The 27,521-nt window shown below is 36.0% G+C and overlaps 1 protein-coding gene across 1 annotated transcript; it reads left to right on the top strand.

Moving 5' to 3' along the window:
* The first annotated feature begins 3 nt into the window (after positions 1-3).
* LOC129136305 (MAM and LDL-receptor class A domain-containing protein 1-like) lies at positions 4-27,363 on the top strand. Its single transcript, XM_054661277.1, has 5 exons — positions 4-126; positions 2,775-2,958; positions 8,861-9,007; positions 17,717-17,814; positions 26,855-27,363. The coding sequence occupies exons 1-5, from the start codon at positions 4-6 to the stop codon at positions 27,074-27,076; spliced, it is 774 nt and encodes a 257-aa protein (XP_054517252.1). The 3' UTR covers positions 27,077-27,363.
* Positions 27,364-27,521: the final 158 nt, after the last annotated feature.

Below are 27,521 nucleotides of genomic sequence, written 5' to 3'. Positions count from 1 at the left end.
GTAATGAGTGATGTCTTTCTCTTCAAATCAAAGGAAGAAGAAATATTTTGGACATACAACATATCAACTCACAGCCAATGGGTGAAAGCAGATGTGTTAATACCAGAAGATCTGAAGACATTTAAGGTATGAAAGAAAAAAAAAGTATTTTTTTATCATGGTTTAAGTTTTAGCTTTGCAGCAATAAATTGATCATGCACTGCTAAAGTTAAATTAGCATTTAAGTTAGGGATGCGTGCTTGTATATTTGGGGAGAGTGATTGCTTACTTTTTAAATTGTACCTTTTCCTTCTGAGACCAAATTTCCCATGGCGGGGGAAATAGAGTGTATCCACTCTTGTTCACAGCTTCCTCATTCTCCACAGCCTTCCTTTCTTGCTCCCCAGCACCATGCTTTGCCCCAGGGAAACAAATTGCATTATGAAGTAGGTAAATAGTAAACTGGTATTGAAACTTAGTAGAGTATAGGCAAATGTTTTGAATGCAATAATTCCTATCTTTATAACACATGGAAAGCTCTATGTACACCAAGAAACATATGAAACATACATAGGCTCAATAGGAATGCTGTCTCTTAAAAAATTAAATTGATATTTTGTGTTGTATTAGGTTGGTGCAAATGTAATTGCAGCTTTTGCCATTGTGGCTTTTGCCATTGCTTTTAATGGCCAAAACCTCAATTATTTTTGCACCAACATGATATACGGAATGCGTAAGTTTATTTATGCTGGAGTGTGAGTATAAAATGATGATACTGATTATATGTGTGGGTTATGAAGCCAATTTCATTTCTTTATAGTGATATTCCATTTATACATCCTATCACAGCCTATTGAGTTAACATTTTGACACTATTTAATTTTCATAGGCTGATATCTGTTTTTATAACTTCTCAGGTACTAAACAAGTTTCTTTTTTTATAAACTGAAGATTAAATTTTGTTTTAACTCAAAGATAAAACAAAGTAAAATGTAAAGAAAATGAATTTGAGAGTTATTCCAGGTTCTCAAGCGGATATGTAATGTAATTAGCTGTTCAATAATTATAGGCCTTTGAGATCTAAGTTTAAAACCATCAATTTTTGAACCTCAAATTGATATCATTTCTGCATTTCTGATCTCTTGCTGCTATGAAAATATACAGCTATACATTAATAATTTTTACATGTATGATATTCATTATGGAAAAAGTATGTAGCAGCATACAAAGTTTTCTTATTGTTGGATATGATTTAAATTTAATATTATTTTCTAAACCAAATTATTAGACATATTTGCAAACTGAAAATCTGACCTTAAGTAATTATTAATGAACAAACAAGTATATATCCCTCGTATTTTGTTTGTTTGAAATGGAGTCTTGCTCTGTCACCCAGGCTGGAGTGCAGTGATGGGATTTTGTCTCACTGCAGCTTCCACCTCCTGGGCTCAAGCAATTCTCTCGCGTTAGCCTCCCAAGCAGCTGGGACTACAGGCATGTGCCACCATGCCCAGGTAATTTTTTGTATTTTTAGTAGAGATGGGTTTTATCATATTGGCCAGGCTGGTCTCGAATTCCTGACCTCAAGTGATCCACCTCCTTGGCCTCACAAAGTGCTGGGATTACAGGTGTGAGTCACTGCACCTGACCTATCCCTCGTGTTTTGAAAAGAAAATCTATTCAGAAACTTTAAGCTGGATGAAACTGAAGGAAGTCAATTTTAATTCTTAGTATCTGGCTGGAATTTTAACCACATTTAGTGCTGTTTAATAGAACTTTCTGCCTAATGGAAATGCTTTATATCTGATGTCCAGTATGGTAGCCACTCATCACATGAGGCTATTGAACAATTGAAATTTGGCTACCATGACTGAGGGAACTAAATTTTATTTTATTTTCATTAATTTGAATTGAAATAGTCCTCTGTAGCTCATGGCTAATGTTCTGGACAGCAAATAATTAGTTATCTGTGATACAGTCAGCTATTTATACTTCTGCACTTTTGGTGTTAAGTAATAATTGCTCTTGGTAGAAACTCAAGGAATGTTAATACTTTGACATTATCTTACACTTGACCAGCAATGTGTGGTTGTTTCATTTGCTAGTATTGCTTATCTCCAGAAAAGCTAGCAATTCAATTGGTGACAACAAAATTTATTTACTTTAATTGACACTTCTTTTCTCATTAAAGAAGTTACTCTTTTATGTAAGTTGAATAGAGTTTTATGTTTATTCCCTTACATTTTTTTATTCCTATATTGTGTCTGTTTCCGTTTGCCTGATATTTTTCTTCATGTATTCAAATACTAATTTCACTAGTTAAAAAATAAGTCAGATGCAGTTACAGCTCTTGTTCTATAAGTAATGACAATACTTCTTATTTTCCTTGAAAATGAAAGAAAGAGAGCTGTAAAGATGATGACCAAGTAACAAGTTTGCAGTCAGGGACATTTTTGATAGTTAAGTGGGATGCTTGTGTTTTGCCTGATCCTGGGAGGTTTCTCTGAGCCTTTAGTGGAGCAAATGTTTCCATCAGTTTTTTTTTTTTTTTAATACTTTAAGTTTTAGGGCACATGTGCACAACGTGCAGGTTTGTTACATCAGTCGTATGAGCATGGGTTGAGCTTATCAAACAGGAACTTTGTTATATATTGCCTTGGTTGCTTTAAACACTTTTTCTCAATAACTACTTTGTCTTTATCAACCTTCTTTAGTTTTTTGTCTTATTAAGGAGATTGCAAACTCATAAATTAATCTTTTTCTTCCTAAAGATTATTTTTGAAGGGACTCTTTAGAGCCAGAGAAGTTTTATTGCCCTTGATCACCTCTGGGTCTATGCCTGTGGACAGACCCAATCCAGAAAGCTTTGCTCTTCAGACGAATTCCCTTGCACTAGTGGCCAGTGCATCGCCAAAGAATCTGTCTGTGACTCTCGGCAGGACTGCTCCGATGAGAGTGATGAAGACCCAGCAACTTGCTGTAAGTGAGTGAATGGCTTACTAGTTTACATGCTCTAATTCAAGACTGTTAGTTGGATTTAAAACAGTCTTTGTTTCTATCAAGGCAAAGGTAAGTCATATGTATGAAATGTGATAAATATGCATTATCGCTCTGAAACTATTAGTACTATGCCTTCAGGGATCTCTATTTTAACTTAATGTTTTGGTGCTTGTTGCAAAGTCTGCAACATCTCTCAATTTATTCTACAAATGAATAGTTGTGATTATTGTTGGCTGGGTGTGCGAATGTGTGTGCTTTGATTAAAGAGAAGATGGGTGGTAGAAGGAAACTTTTTGTACCTTTGCCTTGGAGGCATATAGTATGGGTTGCTAACTTTTATTGTGCATGCTTTTTTCCTCTCTAGTCAATCATCTTGGAAGCTGTAGCTGGGAGGGATGAGTAGGAGGAGGGTGGCCCTTCCTCCAGGGCAGCTACCATGATTGTAGAAATCACTTCAGCCATCATGGCTGCCCTGGAGGAAGGGCCGCTCTCCTCTTACTTGCCTAGAAAACACTTCAGCCAACCGGGTGCAATGGCTCACACCTGTAATCGCAGCACTCTGGGAGGCCGAGGCAGGCAGATCACGAGGTCAGGAGTTCAAGACCAGCCTGGCCAACATAGTGAAACCCCCGTCTCTACTAAAAATACAAAAAATTAGCCAGGCGTGGTGGTGGGCACCTGTAATCACAGCTACTTGGGAGGCTGAGGTAGGAGAACTGCCTGAACATGGGAGGTGGAGGTTGCCGTGAGCTGAGATCACGCCATTGCACTCCAGCCCAGGCGACAGTGTGAGACTCCGTCTGAAAAAAAAAAAAAAAAAAAAAAAGAAATCACTTCAGCCATGACTGGCGTTTGGGAGGGCCAAAGTGCCCCAACACCTTTCTTTCAGGCCTTTTCTGAAGAGTCTTTGATAGAAGTGATGACAAGAGATCCCATTGCTATTCAAGCATAGTCATAGTTCAACAAAAATATAATTTAATTTACAATCCACAGGATGATTCTCATATGAGGTAACTTAGCAACTGAGATCCCTGTGTCTCTTTAGAAAACATGAATTCCAAGGATATGAATCCAATTTCTGTATCACAAACAGGTGGTTTTTAAAAGATATTAAAAATTTGACGTTTATTTTACTGCAGTGTCTTATTTTAGTGAGATGTTTTGTTGAGCAGAGGTGAAAATATTGTAATAAGATAAATGCCACCTTTTAAGAGAAAAGCTCTGTATAATTAATTGGTTTCTCTTGGGAAGCTTGGAGTTCATTAAGAGCAATGCGGAGGGACACAGGAGAGAGGAGATGAGAAAGTAAGGCTAAAATCCCCTTCTGCCATGTTCATCAACAGCAATCCAGTTAATACTTCAGACTCCTAGCTTTAAACCAAGTAATCGGCTAACCAGTGTGAGCTCAACGGAGCTTTTGGGCTGCTCTCTTCTTTTGTTCAAAACAAGCGATGTAAGAGCAATTTATTTACTCCAATGTATGTGAAGTTTCTTTCTATGTTTTATTTAAATTTTTTACAGACAATTTGCTCCATTTCTGTTGGGGAAATATTTCTTTCTAACAGTTTCTATAATTCTTAATGTCAATAACTGAAGGAAAATATATTTCCTTTCTTTCCACGTATATAATTTTTTTTTTTTGAGACAGAGTCTTTCTCTGTCACCCAGGCTGGAGTGCAATGGCATGATCTCGGCTCACTACAACCTCCACTTCCCGGGTTCAAGTGATTCTCCTGTCTCGGCCTCCAGAGTAGCTGGGATTACAAGCATGTGCCACCACACCCAGATAATTTTTGTATTTTTAGTAGTGACAGGTTTCATCATGTTGGCCAGGCTGGTCTTGAACTCCTGATCTCAGGTGATCCACCGGCCTCAGCCTCCCAAAGTGCTGGGATTACAGGCATGAGGCACTGCACCTGGGCACTTGTATATTTGGAAGCTTAGCTTTTTCCCCTCCATTATTTTCCCCGTAGTAAATCATACTTTATGTTCACCTTTAAAAAATTGTTTAGCATTTGATTTTTGACATATTTTCTCATTTATTGAAGTTTCATTGATTATGTATATGACATTTTTCCAGTTCAGTAGCTCTTGATGCCATATTCTGCTATTTTCTTTGGGTGAATGCAGGAATGGGTAATTGTGTTTCTCAACAAAAACAGTGTTACTTATTAGTCTTTTAAGTTTTTAAATAGTGTAACCTCATTTGTCCAAAGAAAACCTGTCATGTTTGCAGGATTGAGATTGACTTGATATAGGGAATATGTCATAAAAATGTAGCCATATAGCATACAGTATATATGTGTATTCATGTATCTTGATACCAAAATGAGTGTTTCATGTAAATATATATACAATTATTTATGCTGTGAAATTATATAGATTTGGATTATTAGAATTGATATAAATTTACACTATTTGCTGCACTAAAGTATTTAATATATTTTTGCATATAGACACGTGCATATGTATATTCTTACAAAATAAAAGAGGCTTTCCTTTGAAATTTAAAACCATATTGAAACATTTTACACATACGAAAACATTTGTGTTTTACAAATTTGAATTTGTAATATCAAGTTTTTTTCATAAACGATTCTTCCATGTTCATGAAGCACAAGAAAAATATCTTTATATTTTTTTTATTGCACTTTAGAATGAATCTCTAGGAGGGTATAGCTTGTGCAGGCAGTTTGAATAGCACCAGGAATACTTACCAAATTCTGGAGAATGAGTAAATATGAACTCGTGAGGATTGTCAGTTGGTATTCCACAGCCAGTGTGCTTTTCCCCAAAGGCAGACTCACTCAGGTCTTCTCTCATTATCAAGTTGCTCTTACTTTTAGGTATTATTTTAATATATGGCATAACATAGCCTCCAGACCGGTGGCTTTTCAAAATCAGTTAATAAAAATGGCCTGTGGGTTTTGCTGCAACAGCAGACTCCATGGACCAGAGCATCAGCATTACCTGGGAACTTAGTGGAAATGCAGAACCTCAGGCCCTGGCCCAGCCTTACAGAACCAAAAGCTACATGGAACAAGGTCCCAGGTGATTTGTCTGCATATGAAACTTTGAGAACCACTGTACCAAAGAGGCTTCAGGAAGGAAGACAGCTAGGGGAAGAAACAGATGGCATCTAAAAAAATTGAGAAAAACTAAAGGCAAACAAGTCGGAGTTCTCTCAGGGTAGAAGCAAAAACTCTCTTTACTTTGCTAGTCCTTAAGAGCATCAACATTAATAAAATATTTATAATGTGTATTTGTAATGTATATTAACACAATATTTATAATATAATCCTGTTAGAATCTAATATATTCTCATTAAATGAAATATTCCCCATTCATTTCCCATACATAGCTTTCTTTCTTATTTCACAGAGAGCTGATTAACTTCTGGAGGATTCATAAAATATTTTACTTTTCATGATCCAGAACTTTCCAAGCTGCACAATGAAATTCTTTCTTGTCTGCTCATATGCTGTAGTGGTTAAATATGCAAGAGAAAGCTTTGTCATGATCTTAAAATATTACTTTAACTGATGAACTCTGAGTAAAATTTCTCTAAAACCAAACAATAGATTTTTGATGTTTATTAATATAATCCTGTATTAAATGAGGGCAGTTAAGATTAAAATATATCTGCACCCTCATGTTCATTGCAGCATTATTCAAAATATCCAGCCAAAACAACTGAAGTCTCTGAGAATGGATCAAACAAGTGGGGTGTGTGTGTGTGTGTGTGTGTGTGTATAAAATGTATATGTGTTCACAATGAAATATTATTCAGCAATAATGAAGAAAAAACTTGCTATTTGTGACAATGTTGAGCCTGGAGGGGATTATGCAAAATGAAATAACCCAGACAGAGAAAGACAAATACAGCACGATCTCACTTATACATGGAACCTAAAAAAGTTGAATTTGTAGAAACAGAGAGTAGAATGGCAGTTGTCCAGGGCTGAGGCCTGGCCGAAATGGGGAGGTGTTGGTCAAAAGATACAAATTTTCACTTACAAGATAAATAAGTTCTGGGAGTCTAGTGTACAGCCTGGTGACTATAGTTAGTAACACTGTATTGTATACTTGAAATTTGCTGAGAGTAGATCTGAAATGTTCTGATCACACACACAAAAGGTAACTATATGATGAAATGATGCTAATTAGCTTTACTGTGGTAATCCTTTCTCTATGTATATGTATATCAAAACATTACATTGCGTACCTTAGTTACAATTTTGTTTGTCACTTATACATCAATAAAGCTTAAAATATTAATACATATATATGCAATATGTTTTAAAAATCTCTATCAAAATAATTAAAATACAACATGCCAAACATGTCCAAAGATACACATTGGATCCCTGAACAGTTTATACATGAAATAGATCTAATTTTCAGACACATGCTACAACATGGATGAACCTTGAAATAAGCCAGAGACAAAAGGACACGTATTGTTTGCTCCCAGTTATATGAAGTACCTAAAGTAGGCAAACTCATAGAGACAGGTAGTAAAATGGTGGTTGCCAGGGTTTGAGGGGAGGGGATATGGAAATTATTGCTTAATGGGGGTGGAGATTCAGTTTGGGAATGAAAAAGTTCTGGAGATGGATGGTGGTAATGGTTGTACAACAATGGGAATGTACCTAATACCATAGAAGCTTACATTAAAAATTGTTAAAATGTTACATTTATGTCATGTATATTTTACCACAATAAAATACACATTTGTATTTATATATAAAATTTCAATAACTCATATAGGAAAAAAAAATATATATAGAATCTACTTCACTGTGTTCCAAAAAAGTTGGCATGATAGATATATCTTCAAATCAAAATAGTTCAGGAAATTCCATGAAAAAGGGGTTTTTAAAATTATAGGACTTTAAAAACAATTTTAAATGCTAATATGAACTGTGTACCTTCACAGGGGACGTTGGTGTAATAGTCAAATGAAAGAAATTTAAACCAAGGATCTTGTATGATGCATTAATTTTTACTGTGATATTGTCTCCAGATGTCTTTCATGTAAAAAAAAATGTTGGGCTGGGTGCGGTGGCTCAAGCCTGTAATCCCAGCATTTTGGGAGGCTGAGGCGGGTGGATCACGAGGTCAGGAGATCGAGACCATCCTTGCTAATACAGTGAAACCCCATCTCTACTAAAAATATAAAAAATTAGCCGGGCGTTGTGGTGGGCGCCTGTAGTCCCAGCTACTCGGGAGGCTGAGGCAGGAGAATGGCGTGAACCCGGGAGGTGGAGCTTGCAGTGAGCCAAGATTGCACCACTGCACTCCAGCCTGGGCCTCAGAGAGAGACTCTGCCTTAAAAAAAAAAAAAAAAAAAAGACAAAAGATAACACCAGCTCAGTTCCGAATATCTAATTTACCTGCAATTCCAAAATGGCTAGGTATTTTTTTTTTGAGAAAGTGTTAGGATAGAATAATAAAATGCATACTGAGATGCTGACCTCAAGTTATTTGTGTGTCCAGAATTAATTTAAACTTCCCCCTTCCCAGTGGATTTTTTTCATTTAAACTACCATCTCAGCAGGTTTATACTGGGCAAGCAAATTAGTTACTCCCTGAAAAGCTTTGGAGTTCCACCTTGCATCATTAAATAAAATGGAGATGGCCAACCAGAATGAAATGTACCAGACTTACAGATGGAAGCATGTGGAAGGGTCATGCCTCACACAGCACCTGAGATATTGTGTGTGACTAGATAAAGGAAAGCGATTCCGATCATTAGAGAATATTCACTACCAAGCAGAATAATTTTGCAGGCCTCCTAAGATGATTAGCTAGCGTAGAGCAGTGTTTGCCTGCATGCTCTTCATTTCTCCTCACCTGTTTTCTCTTCTACGTGTAACAGCAAAGCATCTCGCCTGTGACTTTGAGTCGGGTTTCTGCGGTTGGGAGCCATTTCTCACAGAAGATTCACACTGGAAGCTGATGAAAGGATTGAATAATGGAGAGCACCACTTTCCTGCAGCCGATCACACAGCAAACATAAATCATGGTAGGACATTTTCCTCTTTAAAAAAAAAATAGTTTTCTTTCTTGCATGTTGTGGAATGATGATACTGTGTATTTTCATTTCTATTCTGTAGACTGTATACATGGAACTCTGGTTTGTCTTGCTTTAAAACCTCCTGACCAAGTTAATAATTGGCGGGTAATTGAGTTCCCTGAAAGGAGCATTGTTTTAATCACCAACATGTTTGTTGTTGCAATTTTTATAAGTTGGGTTAAAGGCATAAAGAGGTGGAAAAGTTTTCTGATCATTTTCTCAAATTGCCCAGAATCAAGTACAGTAGGCTTGCCTTCTTTTTAGAGCAATCCAATTTTTTCAAAACAGGAAGAAAAATAGTCTAATCTTGTTTCTGGGAACTGAGAACAGAGATTTAGCACTATCTGTGAAATAAATTTACAAATACTTGAATGCAATTTAATCAGTCTTCGAGCTTCTTTATAATAAACAGTCTTATTCTTCCACATATATATTTTTAACCATCATTCCAGTGTTTGCATATCATCTTAAAATAGAGGAACCATAACTACCTGTGGTATTCCAATAAGTGTCTGTGAAACTCCAATAAAACAGAAAGGGTTTGTTCTCTTTTCTCTTTTGTTTTGTTCACATTTATCATCGGATGTCATTCCCCATATACGTTAGCATCGTGTTAACTTTACTTTTTAAATGTATATGTTTTAAGTAAAGAGTGTCTCGCCATGTTGCCCAGGTTGATCTCAAACTCCTGGCCTCAAGCAATCCTCTCACCTCAGCCTCCCAAAAGTGCTGGGATTACAAGAGGGAGCCACCACACCTGGCAAACCTTACAATAGCACAACTGTACTTGTACTATAGATCATCTTTCAACCTCATTGAACATTATCCTATTTGTTTCTTCTTTCAGACTTCCAAAGAATTATACCAAAAATAAGTATTGATCATATTTTTAATTACAGCCATTGGAAATTGGGGTTGGTGGCAGTGGGTGAGGGTGCTAGGGGATGGGGTGGGAAAATTCAACCATCCATCTGTTGGCTACAGCCATAAACCTAGTTAATTGTTTAAGAGTGTGGTAAGTTCTTAATTTTTGCTTTTGTGCCATGACTCATTTCTTTAACATTTTGTAGCAGACAAAGTTAAGTTTAAAGTTTAAAATAGAAAGGGGACTATAAATCATTGGAACTATGTATTAACAACACATTTTCTCTAAACTCATATAATATTTTACTTCTTTTTCTCTGTTCAAGCCAATTATTAAATACATAGCATAGACGATACCTGGATGCACAAAGATGGATGCCACGATCCCTGCCTTTGAGGTGGTCTCAGTCTGGTAGCTTACGTAGATAAGCAAGGAATTGCAATCGGTTATGAAGGATGCTTTAAGAGGGATGGAAGGTGATTCAGATGGATTCGAGATGCCTTGTTGAAGATGACTCCTGAACTGAGCACTGAAGGGAAATGAAAAGTAGTCAGGAAGCCAGAAGTAAGGAATTACTGAGAGAAGACGGAACCAAAGAGAGGTGGGAGGGATCATGTCCTAATTGGAGGGAAGAATCCCCAAAGAGGGCAGAAAGATGGGAGTAGTTAGGGATGAAAGACGTGTGTGATTGGACAGGGAGAAGAGAACTGATGAAACAGGAGAGGAAGGAAGGGGACTCTAGAGAGTGCTGAGGAATTGGAAATGTGTCTGCAGGATGATGGTGACCCAGGTAGTCATGTTAAAGCATGTGACCAATCAAATTTGCTCTAAAGGGCTGTTCTGTCTGAGATGAGGAGAATGGAGAGGGTGAAAGGCTGGAGTCAAAAAAACATGGATGTGCTGAAGAAATATCAGTGAGAGATGATGAAGGCCTAAGCCAAGGCAGTGATTCTCAAAGGGAAGCTGTGCGGGCAGTGTGTCATGGTGGTCTGATGTGAGCATACCATAACCAGTTAGGGAAGAGCACGGGCTGCCCAGGGTTCCGACACGATGTTGACACTGCACCCATGTCTAAATATTAGGGTGCTTCAGTTTTATTAGATAGAAAATAGAGAAAAGAAAAGTAGCTTCCCTGTGGAGTTGTCATGAGGATTAAATGAAATAACACCTGTGAAGGTTTTTCCATGTAGTAAGAGCTCCATAAACATTAATAGATATTTGTTGTCCATTCTAATAAGAAGACTAGGAAAAACACCAGATAAGACAATTAGAAAATATGTTTGTAATTCATCTTTAGTCTTTTGCCATCTTATAATTACTACATAACTATGATTTGCATTAAAAAGATTCTAATAGAGCCCCTGTGTTAGATGTTGAAAGACCCATTCTTTTCCGGTGAGTTGAAGAATAGTGAAAGATAACAATATGACTAATAAAACTAGGGGCAGCTGGTCTCACCCAGAGTGTGAGGGACAAAAACGCAGTCTTTCTCATTTTAGAAAGGGCCAATTAAAAAAAAATATATATATCTGGATCACGGAGTCAACATCTCTTTACCCATGATTGCCATGATCAAACCTTAAAGAGAATCAGTAGTGGTTTTAAATTGCAAGTGAGGAGGAGAATTAAAAAAAATGAAAAAGGACCGGGAAGGGAAAGGAAAGTGAAATGGAAATTTCTGGTAGAGTCAGAGGCAGCCTAATAGTTCCGATATCTAAGAAAGTGGAGTTCTAGTTCATTTTGTTCTTACAGCCTTAAACATATAGATTGCAGCTTTTAAATCTGTCTATCTGTCTATCTATCTATCTATCTATCTATCTATCTATCTATCTATCTATCTAACTAGCTGAGACAGAGTCTCACTTAGTTGCTCAGGCTGGAGTGCAGTGGTGTGATCCATGCTCACTGCAAACTCCACCTCCCAGGTTCAAGCAATTCTCCTGCCTTTTCCTCCCAAGTAGCTGGGACTACAGGTGCACACCACCACGCCCAGCTGGTTTTTTGTTTTTGTATTTTTAGTAGAGCCAGAGGTTTCACCGTGTTGACCAGGCTGGATATGTTGATATTATGTAGTTTTTGTGTGTATGTGTGTAATTAAGCCTCGAATTTCCTTCCTGCCTTTTTTGCTTCGTTTCTACCTTCCTATTCCTACTCTGTTAAATTTCCATAGAAATAGGCAACTCATGTTAATTATGTTCCACTTTTATCTATGTTCATATAGTCACACACAGATATATATATAGTAGATACATACATATTCAAAATTATATGTGTTTCTGTGATTGTTTGTTTTTTAAGAAATATATCATCTTGTAACTATTGTCCCTATCTTCTTACTAAAGATAGCTTATGGCAGTTGCTCCAAGTCATCAAATACTATCTATTTTTTTTTCATTTTTTATGATAAAGTATTGGTTAAATGTAAAATTCAACCATTTTAGTGTACAGTTCACTGAGTTCTGACATACATACACAATTGTGTAACCATCACAAAAATGAAGATATAAAACAATTCTATTCCTGCCCAACACATTGTTCTGTGCCATTATGTACTCAATAATTCTCCCACCTCCCACCACTGACACCAATGATCTGATTTCTAGCCCTAGTGTATGCCTGTTCCAGAATGTCTTGAAAATGGAATCATATCATTTGTAGCATTTTGATTCTGCCTTCTTTCAATTAGCATAAAGGACTTGAGACTCATCCATGTCGCTGGCTTCAGCCACAATTCCTTCCTTTTTCACTGCTGAATAGTTGGGTCCATTGTGTGGATGAGCCACCCTTCATTTATCCACTAACCAGCTGAAGGACACTTAGATTGTTTCCAAATATTGTCAAATATGAGTAAAAACACCATTAAATTTGCATACGTGTTTTTGTCTGGACGTAAGTGTTTATTTGGTTTGAGTTCTCTATCCAATGCCTATGTCTGTTTTTGTTTTTGTTTTTGTTTTTTTTGCACTGTGGTTGGTGAGAGAACTCTACCATTCCTGACTTTCTGTGACCTTCGGGAAATGTTCCAGCTATTCATTTCAGGTGTTTTTACCCCCAGACTCAGGTAGTTTTCTCCAATCCATGCACACGATCGGTCCTTACATGGCAATTTAGGGGGGACTGTCTGCAGATCTCGGGAGCTTGCTGTCTTTTCAAAGCTCCAGTACCTGAAAGGGGCAGCTGGCACTCTGTCTTATGAATTCTACCCATGTGGGTCTCCCCAAAGCACCGACTCTATCTGTTTCAACTTGAGGAGACTACCACACTCCTGTGTTTCCCCTCTGCACAGGCACCTGGAAACTCTGTCTAGGCAGTAAGCTGTGGGAATTACAGGACTTAACTCATTTGTTTCCCCTCTCTCAGAGATCACTATCCTGTGATCTATCACTATCTTACATTCCCATTGTCCTATATTTGACAGTCCATGCTAAATATGCTTTTTTTTCTAATATTTTTCTTTTGCTCGTTTAAGACAGAAGATAAAATCCAGTCTGTGATACTGGATTCATGTTTGTTTATTTAGCTAAATTTATTTGATTTGGATATACCATAATGTATCTAGCTATTCCCCTATCCAGTGACATCAATATCATGACGATGTTTCAAATTTATTCTTGTACACATTTCCTCCTGTAGGATACTTTCGATTTTATGCAATAGATAATAACTAGGAGTGAGACTTCTATATTTTTTAAGCAAGATATGTATTTATATTTTCAATAAACATTTATAGATTCATTTACCCTAAAACTTTAGTACTTCAATTTTTAGTGACAAAATGGGACTACTTTTTCCTATTTTCTACCAGCAAGAGGCATTATAATTCTCTATAAAAATTTCCAATTAATGGGTGTACAATGATTTCTCATATGTAATATTTATTTGCATTTCACTGAAAAATATTTTTTTCAAATGTTTCCAATGTCTCAATTTATTTGGGTTCTTTAATTTTACTAAGTAATATTTTACAGCTTTCGGGGTAGAGATTTTGAAAATCTTTTGCTAGTATTTTCCTAGGTTTTTGTGTTACTTTTAAAGAACTTCTGATTTTGATTATTGCTGACATATAGAAATGCATTTTTATAGAAAATATTGACCTTGTATCCAGTGGCCTTGCTAATTTTATTTATCATAGCTAGGAACTTATACATATATATTTTATTTTCTAGGATCACAATTATTTTGTCTGCAAATAATGGCAATTTTATTTCCTTTTTTCTAAATATTAACAGTTCTATCTTCCTTTTGTTGTTTTATGTACTGGACAGAATTTCTAGAATGTGTTGAACAGAACTGGTGGTAGCTGCTAGACTTGTCTTATTTCTCTCTCAGAGGAAAAACTGTCAATAGTTGAACCTTAAGTGCCATGCTTACTGAAAAATTGTATTCTTTATCAGATAAAAATGTTCCCTTCTATTCAAGAGTGTGCTTTTTAAAAAAATTAAGAAATTGAATGTATGTTAAAAGTTTTCAGTATTTTTCAGCATCTATTATGATATGATTGTCAGATTATCTTTTTTGTCTATAAGGTAAATTGATTTTTTAAATATTAAACCCCTCTTGCACTCCTGAACCAAACCTAACTGGAGTAATTTTATTTATTATTCATTTCTTTATTCTATATGGTAATGCTTGTTTATAACTTTTGCATTTGTGAAAGTTATAGAGACTGGCCTCTAACGTTCTTAAGACATGTAAGGTGTTACTTCTAGGCCAGTGTATTAACAAGGTACCTGTTTTGCAGAAGGTGAGGTCGAGCCAGAAGTGAACACTTTAACCCAGGGAGACTATTCACTCTGTCCTTTAATTTTTATATTGTGCTGGTCACATAGCCACTCTGGGGTATGTGGGTGTGTAAGAGTTTTACAATAAACAATTGTGATTACGAGAAGTAAACTCCTTGCCATGACCAGGAATAAAACTGGTAAATTCCACATTTCTCTAACTTGGCTCATTGTTTAGAGCAGGCTGATACGAAGATAAATCAAGGGACGTGTTCCTAGAAGTCCCTGGGCCTGTGGTCAGAGTTTAGACTCTCTATACCCCTTACCTGCACATATTAATTTTAATGCAATATTGTCAACTTTATAAATATTTGGTTAAAATTATCATAGGATAGCATTTAGCTTCCAAATCAATGGTCAGTAACTTCATATTTTAATTCTATTATCTTTCCATCTAGAAACATGTTATCTCTTTTCATCTAACCAGAGAGTTTGCAGTCTTTCACAAAGTTTATAATGTTCTTCATACAAATCGTGTCCCTTTTCTGTTAAATTTATTCCTACATTAAAAAAATTAATTTTGCTATCAGGAGTTGGACATTTCTTGCTGTTTATGTATCTGGAAACTTACTGCTAAGATAAGATAAGTAATTGTGTAATATATCTGTTTCCATTTAGCTTACCAAATTTTCTAAATGATACTATAATTATAAAAAATGGAATACTTTGGCTTTCTATTTTTACAATTATATTATTGGTAAAACATGGGAAATTTACTTCTCTTTTTCTATAATGTCTACTAGATATTTTATTTCCTTGACTTCTACACTCACCAGACCTTTAAGATAATATTAGTCTAAGATTATAAATATTGCCTAATATTATCTCTAATTGATAGTTGTGACAGAAATATGTCATTTCCCATTTTAATTAATATTGTTTTATCATTTGCCATTTAGAATGCTATTTATTTTGAGGTTGTTCACTAGTCTTTATTTAATTATTTCCTTTTATTTTATTAAGATTTGTGACTTGAAATTGTTCACTGGTTTTTCATAGTCTTTTCAACATTTAGATAGGATTCTATGACTTGACACTTTCATTTGTTGTTGTAACTGAATATGGAGACCGAGCTCCTAAATTAAACCAAACCTACATTCTTGGAAGGCTCAGATTAATCAAGACACAGTATTTTTGGATAACAATTTCAAATTTATTTGACATCATTTTAATTAGAATATTTGTTCCTATGCTCACAAGTGAGATTGCTCTCTAGAGTTTTAAATTTTGTCCTATTTTCATCCATTTTATTAAAAATTAAAGATATTCTGGCAACCTAATATGAATCAGGGAGCTCTCCATATTTTTCTAAGATCTGAGGTTTCTCGAATAATGTTGCAAATATTTGTTTTTTAAAAATTAAATAGGGAGCCAGATGCAGTGGCTCATGCCTGAAATCCCAGCACTTTGAAGGCCCAAGGCAGGAGGATTGCTTGAGGCCAGGAGTTTGAGACTCTGCCCCTACAAAAAAATTTAAAATGTATGTGGTAGTGTGCTCCTGTACACCCAGTGGGATGCTGAAGCTGGAGGATTGTTTGAACCCAGGAGTTCCAGGCAGCAGTGAGCCACAATCATGCTACTGCACTCTAGCCTAGGTGACAGAGCCAGACCCTGTCTCAGGAAAAAAAAAAAAAAGAAAAGAAAATTAAATTTAACTCAGATGTGGGACCATACATTTCTCTCTAGATTTTCTTTTCATTACTTTTTCAGTTACTTTTGTTGTCTAAACGATTTATTCAGGCCTTTTGCTTCATTTAGATTTTGGCGTCTTAATGTGTACATGTTCTCACCTTCATTAACCAGCTTGTTTGAAATTGTGTATATTCTTTTGAATGACTGGAGGAGTAAGGTCTTTGAATATCGGTTCATTTGTTTTTAGAATTTTGATCATCTTTTAAAAAATATTTATTTGAATTTTACCTAAACCTGAGCATTTTTAGGTGGAAGAATTTTTCAAAATCAACTTTTCCCATTCTTTTCCTTTTTAGGTGAAGCATAGAGAATTTAATGAACTTGCTCGCATGCACTGTTTCCATTACCTGTAATTTGGAATTTGGGGACAGTAAACTTTATCTTTCCAAGTAGGTTTTGAGATTTAAAAACAATATAAACTGGGTTCTATTTTTCCCACTCAAAGATGACACTGCTGACTCACATCCTTGGTTGTTTGGTTAAACATGTGATGGAGTCTATAAAATAATACATTCTAATTCTAAATCCTTTCCTTTGTGTGCAGTCAGCATTGACTTGTATCTAGGAAAATCACTCTCTGAATACGGTATTTTCCAATGAAAATAGTTGGTTTTCCAAATTGCCTATCACTGTGATTATCAAAGGGCAGTATCAGACCTTGACATTGTTGGGTATAGCCTTCCTTGTAAGTCTTCAATATTCAATGAAACTACCCCAGACAGCAGCTCTGAACCTGTGATCTTTTAAGCTGCTGAGAGATGTTATCCCCTGCACATTTGCCATGAGCACATCCGTCGTAGTTAAAATCTAAAAGTGGTGATTTTGTTAATGTTCAGATTAGATCTTTAATTAAGCTTTAATCCCCTCTAGCACAGACAACAATGTCAAACACGTAAGACCCGGGAGAAACTAAAATTCATTCCATAAGCTCATATCCTTCAGTACTTTGTGAAGAAACTAAAAAATAAAGCTCTTGTGGGTATTTCATAAGGGCGTGTTGAATATCTAATTGTCAGCTTAGAAGCTTCATTTAATTTGATGTCAAACTCTATGACATAAATGAAGCCAACAGAAATGTTTGTTTAGGTGATTTGGATCAAGAGCTTCTTTTAATTGATTAAATGTTATTTTAGGTATTTAATGTTATACCGGTATAAATGCTATTTGTTATCTACAAACCATAATAGTAAATATGTAAAAAATGTACTTTTCTTTATCTAATTGATAGTTTAGCATGTGCAAGGATAAGATTGTGGAGCAAAGAACAGCTAAGTGTGTAAGAGAACTTGCATCCGTATGACTTTCCCTTTGTTTTTGCAGGATCGTTTATTTATTTGGAGGCACAGCGCTCCCCCGGGGTGGCCAAGCTTGGAAGTCCTGTTCTTACAAAATTGCTCACTGCCTCTACCCCATGTCAGGTAATCAACTGTTCTGAATTTCCACTGGCCATTCTGTGGTTGTAAATCGCTGAGCTTGGGTTACTCTGCTAGTAAATGCCCGCCATGTTTTACTAGCACTTTAATAATGAATTAAGAGATTTACATGCGCTATTTCAACACAAAATGCTATGTCCTTCTAGAAGACCATTTGTAACACATAACTGGCACCATTCTTTTGGAGGCTATTAAAGCTTTCTGTTATTTTATATTCTTTTCACACAGTCATTTCGATAATCTAAAGCTGTGGATACGTGTTGCCAAAATTTTTGGCCAACAATGTACATTGAGAAAAATAAAGTCAGTTAAATAAGTGTTTGTTGAAAGAAAGACAAATGGAAATGATTATATTTACTGAAATTTGAGTTTTTTAAATGAGTCCTCTGGTGCCAGGCAAACACAAACTAAGGAGTGAAATACCCATTTTATTTCAGCAGCATGTTAGAGAGGATGGACTAGTTAGACTTGGTTCAAGTCTCTTTTGCCACTTTCTAACTGTGGCTCAGACAAATTGTATATTTCTTTTGAGACTCAGTGTCTACACCAGCAACATACATGATTGTATGGATTAAATGTCAGCGTTTACATTGGAAGCATACACGATTATATGGAATAATGTCAAGGATTAAAATGTGATTAAATAAAGCACCTGGCAAAATATTTGGTACATAGTAGGTAAACAATGTTTGTACCAAACATTGGTATATATGTACCAAATATAATGTTAATTCAGTAAACATAATTCCTTTGCTTTCCATAAAAGTAACACCTAAATCAGAGGTCTGTATTCAGCTTGTCTTATTTTCAGTCCTTTTGAGAGCTCCAACATGCCTCTCGGCCCTTAGGATTTCAGCTAATTTTTTCGTCTTTACTTATCAGAAAATAATGAAGAGATCAATAGTGCCACACAGTAAATTCATTGCCTGTAAGTGTAGTGTTAGAGCAGTTTACTTGGGCTTTCCTGGTGATAAATGACATATTATTCCGAGGTATAAACCTAATTATACCTTCAGTTTGGTATAAGTCTAAGTGGGAGTGCCCTGAGTTCTTAATAGTGGTGTCCATAGATACTTTCTTTTAAAGTCCTAAAGATACTTTCTTTTCCTTTCTTTTGTTTTTTTTCTTCCCATTTCTTTGTGAGAATAAGAATTAAAGCAAATGCCTGGTCTCCATTTCCATTTTATCCAAATGCCTTTTACCCATTCCCACCTCTTTATTTTAATTAAATCCTATAAGATAGACAGAAAAAGAGAAAGATAGATATAGAGTTTTTTTTTTTTTTTTTTTTTTTGAGGGGAAACTCCAGAAGCACTTCTTCTTTGAAAGTACAAGCTAACTTAGATTTAATTCAAGGTCATACATTAAAGTGATGAGATCACAAATGTTAGATATATAGAAAAAATTGAATGTAAAGGAATATGATGTGTTAATTCTGCCTGCTTTACAGAAATTTGAAGATATTAAGAGTGTATTAGAAATTCCTATGACTCACCTAGAGTCACTGAGAAATCATATGCATGTATATGATTTTAAAATGTAATCTACCTTTCCCATCATTGTATGCTTCCCGATAGCCATTGATTTGTGGCCACTGGGATTGAGTTTCAGTTTATCATTGTTTCCACTTGAGGACACTTAATTTTTGCTTAAATTGGTAACTTAGTTGGGGTTGGGGTGTTATTTAGGTGGGGTCTCAGTGAAAATGCTGTCATGGACATTTTGGGTGCTTGGTAGTTTATCTCAAAACCAAGGCTTCGATCTCTAAAGGCTATGGATACTGACTTAATGGTTTGCCTTGGTTTTTGAAAAACTGAGACTGTTTCAAGGCGCCACTGCAGACTGCCAGAATAGATATTTGTTTTTCACGCTTTTCTCTATGTGCTTGAATTTTAGGAGTCTTTGAGTTAGCAGGAAGGATATTTGAGTTACCTTGTAATGCTTTCCAGTTTAGGAAGTAGGAGTAGACTGTAGGAGAATGTTATTGATAGTCTGAGATACACATAGCTAAGGTTCTCAGGATTTTTCTAAGACTATAATATGAATTTTTTAAATAAGTTTGTGGCAATATGTGATATTTTCTTTTTCTTTCTTTCTTCTTTTTTTTTTTTTTTCCTGAGACAGAGTCTCACTCTGTTGCCCAGGCTGGAGTGCAGTGGCGCAATCTGGGCTCACTGCAAGCTCCTGCCTCAGCCTCCTGAGTAGCTGGGACTACAAGTGCCCACCACAACTCCTGGCTAATTTTTTGTATTTTTAGTAGAGTCGGGGTTTCACCATGTTAGCCAGGATGGTCTTGATCTCCTGACCTCGTGATTCACCCGCCTTGGCCTCCCAAAGTGCTGGGATTACAGGCGTGAGCCACCGCACCCGGTCGATATTTTCTTACATAAAAGTTACAGAATAAGCAAACAAAACAAATTCTTACCTTCTTGGGTAACTGGAAAATCTAGCCAATCCTCTGAATTGGAACATATTAATAATAGTGCTTTCATGGAACCAATGTTCTTCATTATAAGGTAGTAGAGTCAAGCAGTGAGATAACCAGTGTGGGGTACTTTGATATGATTAAAGCCTTCATTTTCTGAAATTATATGGTTTTTTTTCCCTACATAATCCTAGCAGACTAATACAGTTAAGAATTTTTTCTTTTTTTGAAAGGAATTTAAAGCAACTTGAGCTTTCTTGTGAGTTGCCATTTCAAACAGCATGATTTTAGGGCCATTTTGCATGGATTACCTTGTACTTTATATGTGGCCAACACATGCCATCAGCATGGACAATTGTTCTTGCAGCTAATCATTGTTCAAGATGCGGACTTTAATTTATGCTTCAAAAGTCCTTTCAGCCACTAGTGGAAAATTGGCATTTTTCTTTGAAATACAAGATAGGACAAACAGAACACGAGGGAGCCCAAAGCTATTCTATCTTACTGCTGTTGAAATGCTGTTACTGTTTACAATTAACTAGGAAGTGTAAAGTATGAAGGGGATTAATGTGGGTACTAATATTTTCTGAGTTTTCATATTTGAGTTACTGTGTAAGTAACATAATCTCTTACTTTTAGGACTTCACAATTAAATACAGGAAGATGGATAATATGAAGCTTTTGCTTTCAAAGTTAGTTTGTATGTTCATCTATTGATCTTTCTTTTGTTTTTAATTCTCCAACTTGTTTTGCAAGTACATTAATATTCCTTCAGTAAAAGATAATTCATAGATTGTTTTACAAATATGAATGAGAAAGTCAGGACAAAGGTAGTTGAAACCAGAGATAGGTTGGATCCCAAAGTAAAGTTTATGAGGGCCAGCCTACACATTTGAGTCTGCCAGTGCAGAGAGGGCCACATGTGGTTCAGATTCAAGGAAGTAAAGAGAAATAAACAAAACTGAAAATAGTTCTTCTGAGACTTCTCCCGAGTGCTTGCTATATTACCAAAGTAAACATTATACCTACGATTCAACACATATATATTGCTTATCTACTGTGTGTTAATCACAGTCCTCGATGCAGGGAATATAATGACAACAACCTAAACACATGCTTGCTCTAACAAAATGTTGTTTAGTGGGGGATACTGACAGCAATTCAGTGTAAAATGCTGCAAACTACAAGAGGGTGAGTCCAGTATAATAATAACACTCTACAAATCTCTCTCAAAGAGTTTTAAAAGGCCATGTCTTACAATGTCCCCAAAGTAGGACAATAAACTGGAGTCAAAGAACAATTTAGAAAAAAAGTAATTTTGGATCATGTCCTGCAATGGTGCAGTTGTGCTCTATTCCCTGGTCATTGTGTTTAATCCAAAGATCAATGTTAGAATAGCTGATGGATTCTAGAGGAAGCAACAGTCTACAGAGGAAAGGGCGAGCAGGTGCTCTCTCCAATCTGTATATCAAAGCACATAAAGATTAATCATTTAAACGGGAAAAACAGATTCTGTTTTATTGAAGATTCTAAACCTCAACATAAGCTTGTTCAGGAAAAGAATGCCCAGGAAAAAGCATAACTGACTAGGAGCCATAAAAATCACTATGGTAATGGTGAGGGATGTGTGTGTGTGTCTGTGTGTTCATGTATGTGACGAATGATCCCCTCTTTCAATATATACTTATTCCCAGCTGAATTTTGAGGAGCTATAGATATCTTAGCTTTTTTTTTTTTCTTTTCTCCCATTTATTTATTTTGCTTTTTTGGCTATTCTTGTCCTTCTGTATCTTCGTATTCTAGATCTTATAAAGGTGCAGCAAGTGTGGCAATAAGCAGACTGAGGAAGGCATAAGGGATCTGATGTGAAGCAGAGAAGGCAGAGGTGGCTGAGGGTTTGGAGTAAAATCGAGAATGGCCATGAAGATCTGACCACGGAGCTCTGAGATTGAGAAGGAATTAGAACAAAGTCCATAGGGAAGTTGAGAAAATTGGCAGGAAATTTGAAGAGGAGGGTTTCAACAGGAGATGATCAAAATTAAAAAAAAGAAAGAAAGAAAACAGAAAAATAAGGGAGAATTCATTTTGAACCTCTGAATCATGATCTTGGGTGTCCCAGACTGAAGTATCAGAGAGCCCAAGGTCCCAGAGGCACTGTACAGACACCAGAGCCAATGGAACTAAGACTATCACCCCCTCTCCAGCTTAGGTACTCATCCATATGCAGTAACTGGTGTAAATCACCAGATGTTCTTTCCTTTGGTAGTAAAATATATGATTTAATGTATACATATATAGTTTTAAAAAATAGAAATAATTTAAAATCATAAGGATACAATTAAAAATGAAATAATTGGAGCTTCCATTTTTATCTTCAATATTCAGAAAGAACTGTTTGTTGGAAACTTTTTTAACCACATGAAATTCTCTTGAATGCAGTGATTCAAAGTCTTGAATAGTCATACTATATATAAAATCTGCCTTAGTGGAGACCCAATAAAAATAAAAGCAAGCCCTTTTTATTAACATTTTACTTAATTTGTTTTGAATGAAGCAGGCATGCATCAAGAAAATTTCCTTTAAAAATGATCAAGTAGTAAATAAAATTTGAATGTTTGGTGTAATTTTCACTTACATGCTTTGCAGATCTGTTTCATGCAACATTCTGGGATGACGGACAATGTTCCCTATGTTAAGTATAGTAGCTACTAGGTACATAGAGCTATGGATCATTTAAAACAACTGAGAGGCCGGGCACAGTGGCTCTGGCCTGTAATCCCAGCACTTTGGGAGGCTGAGGCAGGTGGATCACAAGGTCAGGAGATCGAGATCATCCTGGCCAACATGGTAAAACCCCATCGCTACTAAAAATACAAAAATTAGCTGGGTGTGGTGGCACGTGCCTGTAGTTCCAGCTACTCTGGAGGCTGAGGCAAGAGAATCACTTGAACCCAGGAAGTGGAGGCTGCAGTGAGCCGTGATCACACCACTGCACTCCAGCCTGGGCAACAGAGTGAAACTCTGTCTCAAGAACAACAACAACAACAAAAACAAAACCATAACTGAGAAAATGAATTTTTCACTTTGTTTAATTTTAATTAATTTAAATTTAACAGCCACACTATTTTCACAATTTTGTAGTTATGCTCATTATAATTAAATGTTCATTTTCTTTTGCCACTCTTCCTCCAAAAGACTCAAAGGTCCCTAAGGACCTGTAATGCCTTATACATTTTTTTGACATAGAATAGATTATCTTTCTTCCTCTCTTTCCTCTCTCTCTCTCTCTGTTACTTTCTCTCTATATATTTCTGAATGTTTATAAGCATTTACTGACAGTCTTGTCATTTCTTTCTTCTTTTTTTAATGCAATTAACTGAATACTTAGAAAATACAAATTACTATAATAAGTTCTGTGAGGAATTTATGACACGTTTCATGATTTGGAGTTTAAGGTTTAGTGTTCTGCTACTGGCATGTACCAGGTTGAGAGGCACAGAGTTTCCATACTTGGTTACTACTTATGTGAAGTCACAGCTTGTATCAATAACTTAAAATTGATCATTAGAGAAATTCAAATCAAAACCACAATGTGATATCATCTCACACCAGTCAGAATGGCCATTATTAAAATGTCAAAAAATAACATGCCGGCAAGGTTGTGGAGAAAAAAGTATGCTTATACACTGTTGATAGGAGTGTAGATTAGTTCAACCATTGCAGAAAGCAGTATGGCAACTCCGCAAAGAGCTAAAAGCAGAGATACTTTTCTACCCAGCAATCCCATTACTGGGTACATATACCTACAGTACTAGAAATTTTTCTACTGTAGGTCAGGTGCAGTGGCTCACGCCTGTAATCCCAGTACTTTGGGCAGCTGAGGTGGGTGGAGTGCTTGAGTCCAGGAGTTTAAGACCAGTCTGGGTAACATGGTGAAACCCTCATCTCTACTAAAAATTAAAAAAAAAATTAGCTGGGTGTGGTGGTGCAAGCCTGTAGTCCCAATTACTGAGAAGGCTGAGGTGGGAGAATTACCTGAGCTCAGGAGTTTGAGGCTGCAGTGAGCCGTGATCATGCCACTGCACTCCAGCCTGAACAACTGGAGTGAAACCCTGTCTAAAAAAAAAAAAAAAAAAAAAAAAGACATCATTCTATCATAAAGATACATTCACATGTATGTGAATGGTCATTGCAGCGCTATTTACAATAGCAAGGATATGGAATCAACCTAGATGCCCATCAATGACAGATTGGATAAAGAAAGAGTGGTACATATGTACTGCGGAATATGCAGCCATAAAAAAAGAACAAGATCATGTCTTTTGTGGGAACATGGATGGAGCTGGAGGCCATTATCCTTAGCAAACTAACACAGGAAAAGGAAACCAAATACCGCATGTTCTCACTTACAAGTTGGGAGCTAAATAATAAAAACAATGAACACAAAGAAGGAAACAACAGACACGGGGGTCTACTTTAGGGGGGAGGGTGGAGGAGGGAGAGGAGCAGAAAAGATAACTATTGGGTACAATGCTTAGTACCTGGGTGATGAAATAATCTGTACAAGTCCCCGTGACACGTGTTTGCCTATGTAACAAATCTTCACATGTACCCCGAACCTAAAATAAAAGTAAAAAGGGAAAACAATGAATTAAAAAAATTTGTGGGCTGTATCAATAACTTTTGTTCAGTGATTTTACCCTCAAAAATTCAAAAGATAATGGAACATTCCTTGGTATTTAATAACTTAAGAATTTAAGTCTGCATAATGCAAATTCTATAAAAAAAGTAAATTAAATATAAGTTCTGAGCTCTTATCCCATTGACTATGGATCCCGTTGGCATTTATACTTAATACACTATTAAAATAACTTCACACTGGTGATGTACTGAGTGACAGTTTGACAGCTCAAAATTCTGATGGGACATGCACATCTCTTGTACAACTAGGTTTAAAGCTCTGTTTTGCATATTTACAAGCTTGGGACATAGTGAAACTTACAGCAGGGATCTAAAATGTAATCGCAGTTGAGAAACATGAATCCTCTCTTTCCATGGAATTTAATTAAACATTTCTATTATTTTTGTTTCTAACTCACCTGTCAAGGTGTGAATTAAGGTAAGCACAGTAATAAAATCTGAAATGAAATAAACAATCAGAATTTTTAAATCAGGTGGTCACAATTAAGTAGACATTGATAAAAATGTGTACCAAATAGATGCTTGGTGTTTTAAAATGAACAATTTTTTTTAAAAAAGCATTTAAAACATTTTTTTTGGTCAACATTCATCACTGGAATTGGGTCCCAACAGTGAAATACATGGCTTGCCTATATATACACTAGTATCTGTCCATGTATCAGTATAAAAGCACAATGATGAATGGGAAAACATTTTTAAAAAAGAATTTAAAATATAATGAACCTGAAAGAATGTCACTGAATCTAAAGAGAAGTATTCCACTTTTGTGGGACCTCATCTTTAAATGTTGGGTTTTTCTTTAAAACATACAGCCTTAGGACCTGTTATATGATAATGAGAAGAAGCAAAAAAATTTGACTGCAGCGTACCTGAACTTGTTTTAATGGAGGTTTTGTGGGCATATTTTACAGAATGAATCATCCAGACAACATTGAGGGAATTAATTTTTGCCTCACACAGCTCCAGGTACTTAGAAAGTGGTCAGTAAATTTTGGTTGAATCAATAACAGTACGCAATTTCATGTTAGGGCTACTGCTATCAGCACCTGGCATAATCCTCTCTATTCTCTTCACTATGTAGTTAAGCCATCAAACCTTTAGATTGTGTCATTATTGATGGTGAATAGGAAGTGAAATGATTAAGCCTCCCTACCCTCAAAGAATATTGTCTTACTTGGCTCAATTATTGATGAACAGTATCCTGTGAGCTTCCCCGTTATTTGTTAATGCTACCACAGAGACTAAATTGATATAAAGTATTAATTACAGTTTTTAAAGTTAACCTAAGAAAATAATTTTTAAGGAAAGTTTTTCTTGTTTGAAACATCAAGTCTGTATAGTAATACTTGATTTTGTAACGTTGAGTCTCAACGTGTACCTCTCATATTTGTAAGAAGCCAGAGAGAAGGATTCTGGAAACTTCCATGGAAACAGTGGTACTGCCCATGACTGGGTTACACATCTGGGGGAAAGGAGAATTGAGAAGATTATATTTAACACAGAAGTTGTTTGGAATATATATATACATATATATATATTGTTGTTGTTGTTGTTTGTTGTTTTGTTTTGTTTTGTTTTTTGAGATGGAGTCTCGCTCTTGTTGCCCAGGCTGGAGTGCAATGGCGTGATCTCAGCTCACTGCAACCTCCCCGCCTTCTGGGTTCAAGCGATTCTTCTACCTCAGCCTTCCGAATAGCTGGGATTACACGCATGCACTACCACACCCGGCTAATTTTTTTGTATTATTAGTAGAGAAGGTGTTTCATGCCTGTAATCCCAGCACTTTGGGAGGCCGAGGCAGGCAGATCACCTGAGGTCAGGAATATTTCAAATTATAGGAAAAACTACCAGAGGCAGGTCAATGGAATATTTATATCATTGAAAACATGTTTTCAACAGGTGCAGTTTTGGTATCATTTGTCTCAACATTCAAATCTCTCAGTTTTTACAAGAACGTCTCTAGATGGAAACTTGCAAAAGCAAGGCAAAATAATCAGATTCTCCGAATCTCAGTGGAGCCACGCAAAAATTGATCTCATTGCAGAAGCGGGAGAATCTACTCTACCTTTTCAGTTAAGCACATACGAAATTAATACAACTCAACAGAAGACACTTATTTAATGCTAATCCTTTCAGATAACAATATAACACACATAGCTCATACCTTTTCAGATGAGCACATATGAAATTAATACAATGCAACAGAAGACACTTATTTAATGCTAATCGTTTCAGATAACAAAATAACACACGCAGCTCATGAATTTATTCAACATTAATGAAGCAAACACATTCAGAGATCAAACACATGATCTGTGATGAGTAGAGAGGTTGTTTTGACTATGCACTTAAGACATGTGTAGAATAGTAGCAAAAATGGAGATAAGAAATGAATAAGATGGCAGAGAGAAGAGTAACTTAAAATCATTTCTTTTTTTTTAAATTTTTATTTATTTATTTTTTTTATTTTTTATTATACTTTAAGTTTTAGGGTACATGTGCACATTGTGCAGGTTAGTTACATATGTATACATGTGCCATGCTGGTGCGCTGCACCCACTAACTC

Source organism: Pan troglodytes, chromosome 9 (assembly GCF_028858775.2).
Source record: "Pan troglodytes isolate AG18354 chromosome 9, NHGRI_mPanTro3-v2.0_pri, whole genome shotgun sequence".
NCBI lineage: Eukaryota > Metazoa > Chordata > Mammalia > Primates > Hominidae > Pan > Pan troglodytes.
This window is presented reverse-complemented; position numbering and strand designations above follow the sequence as displayed.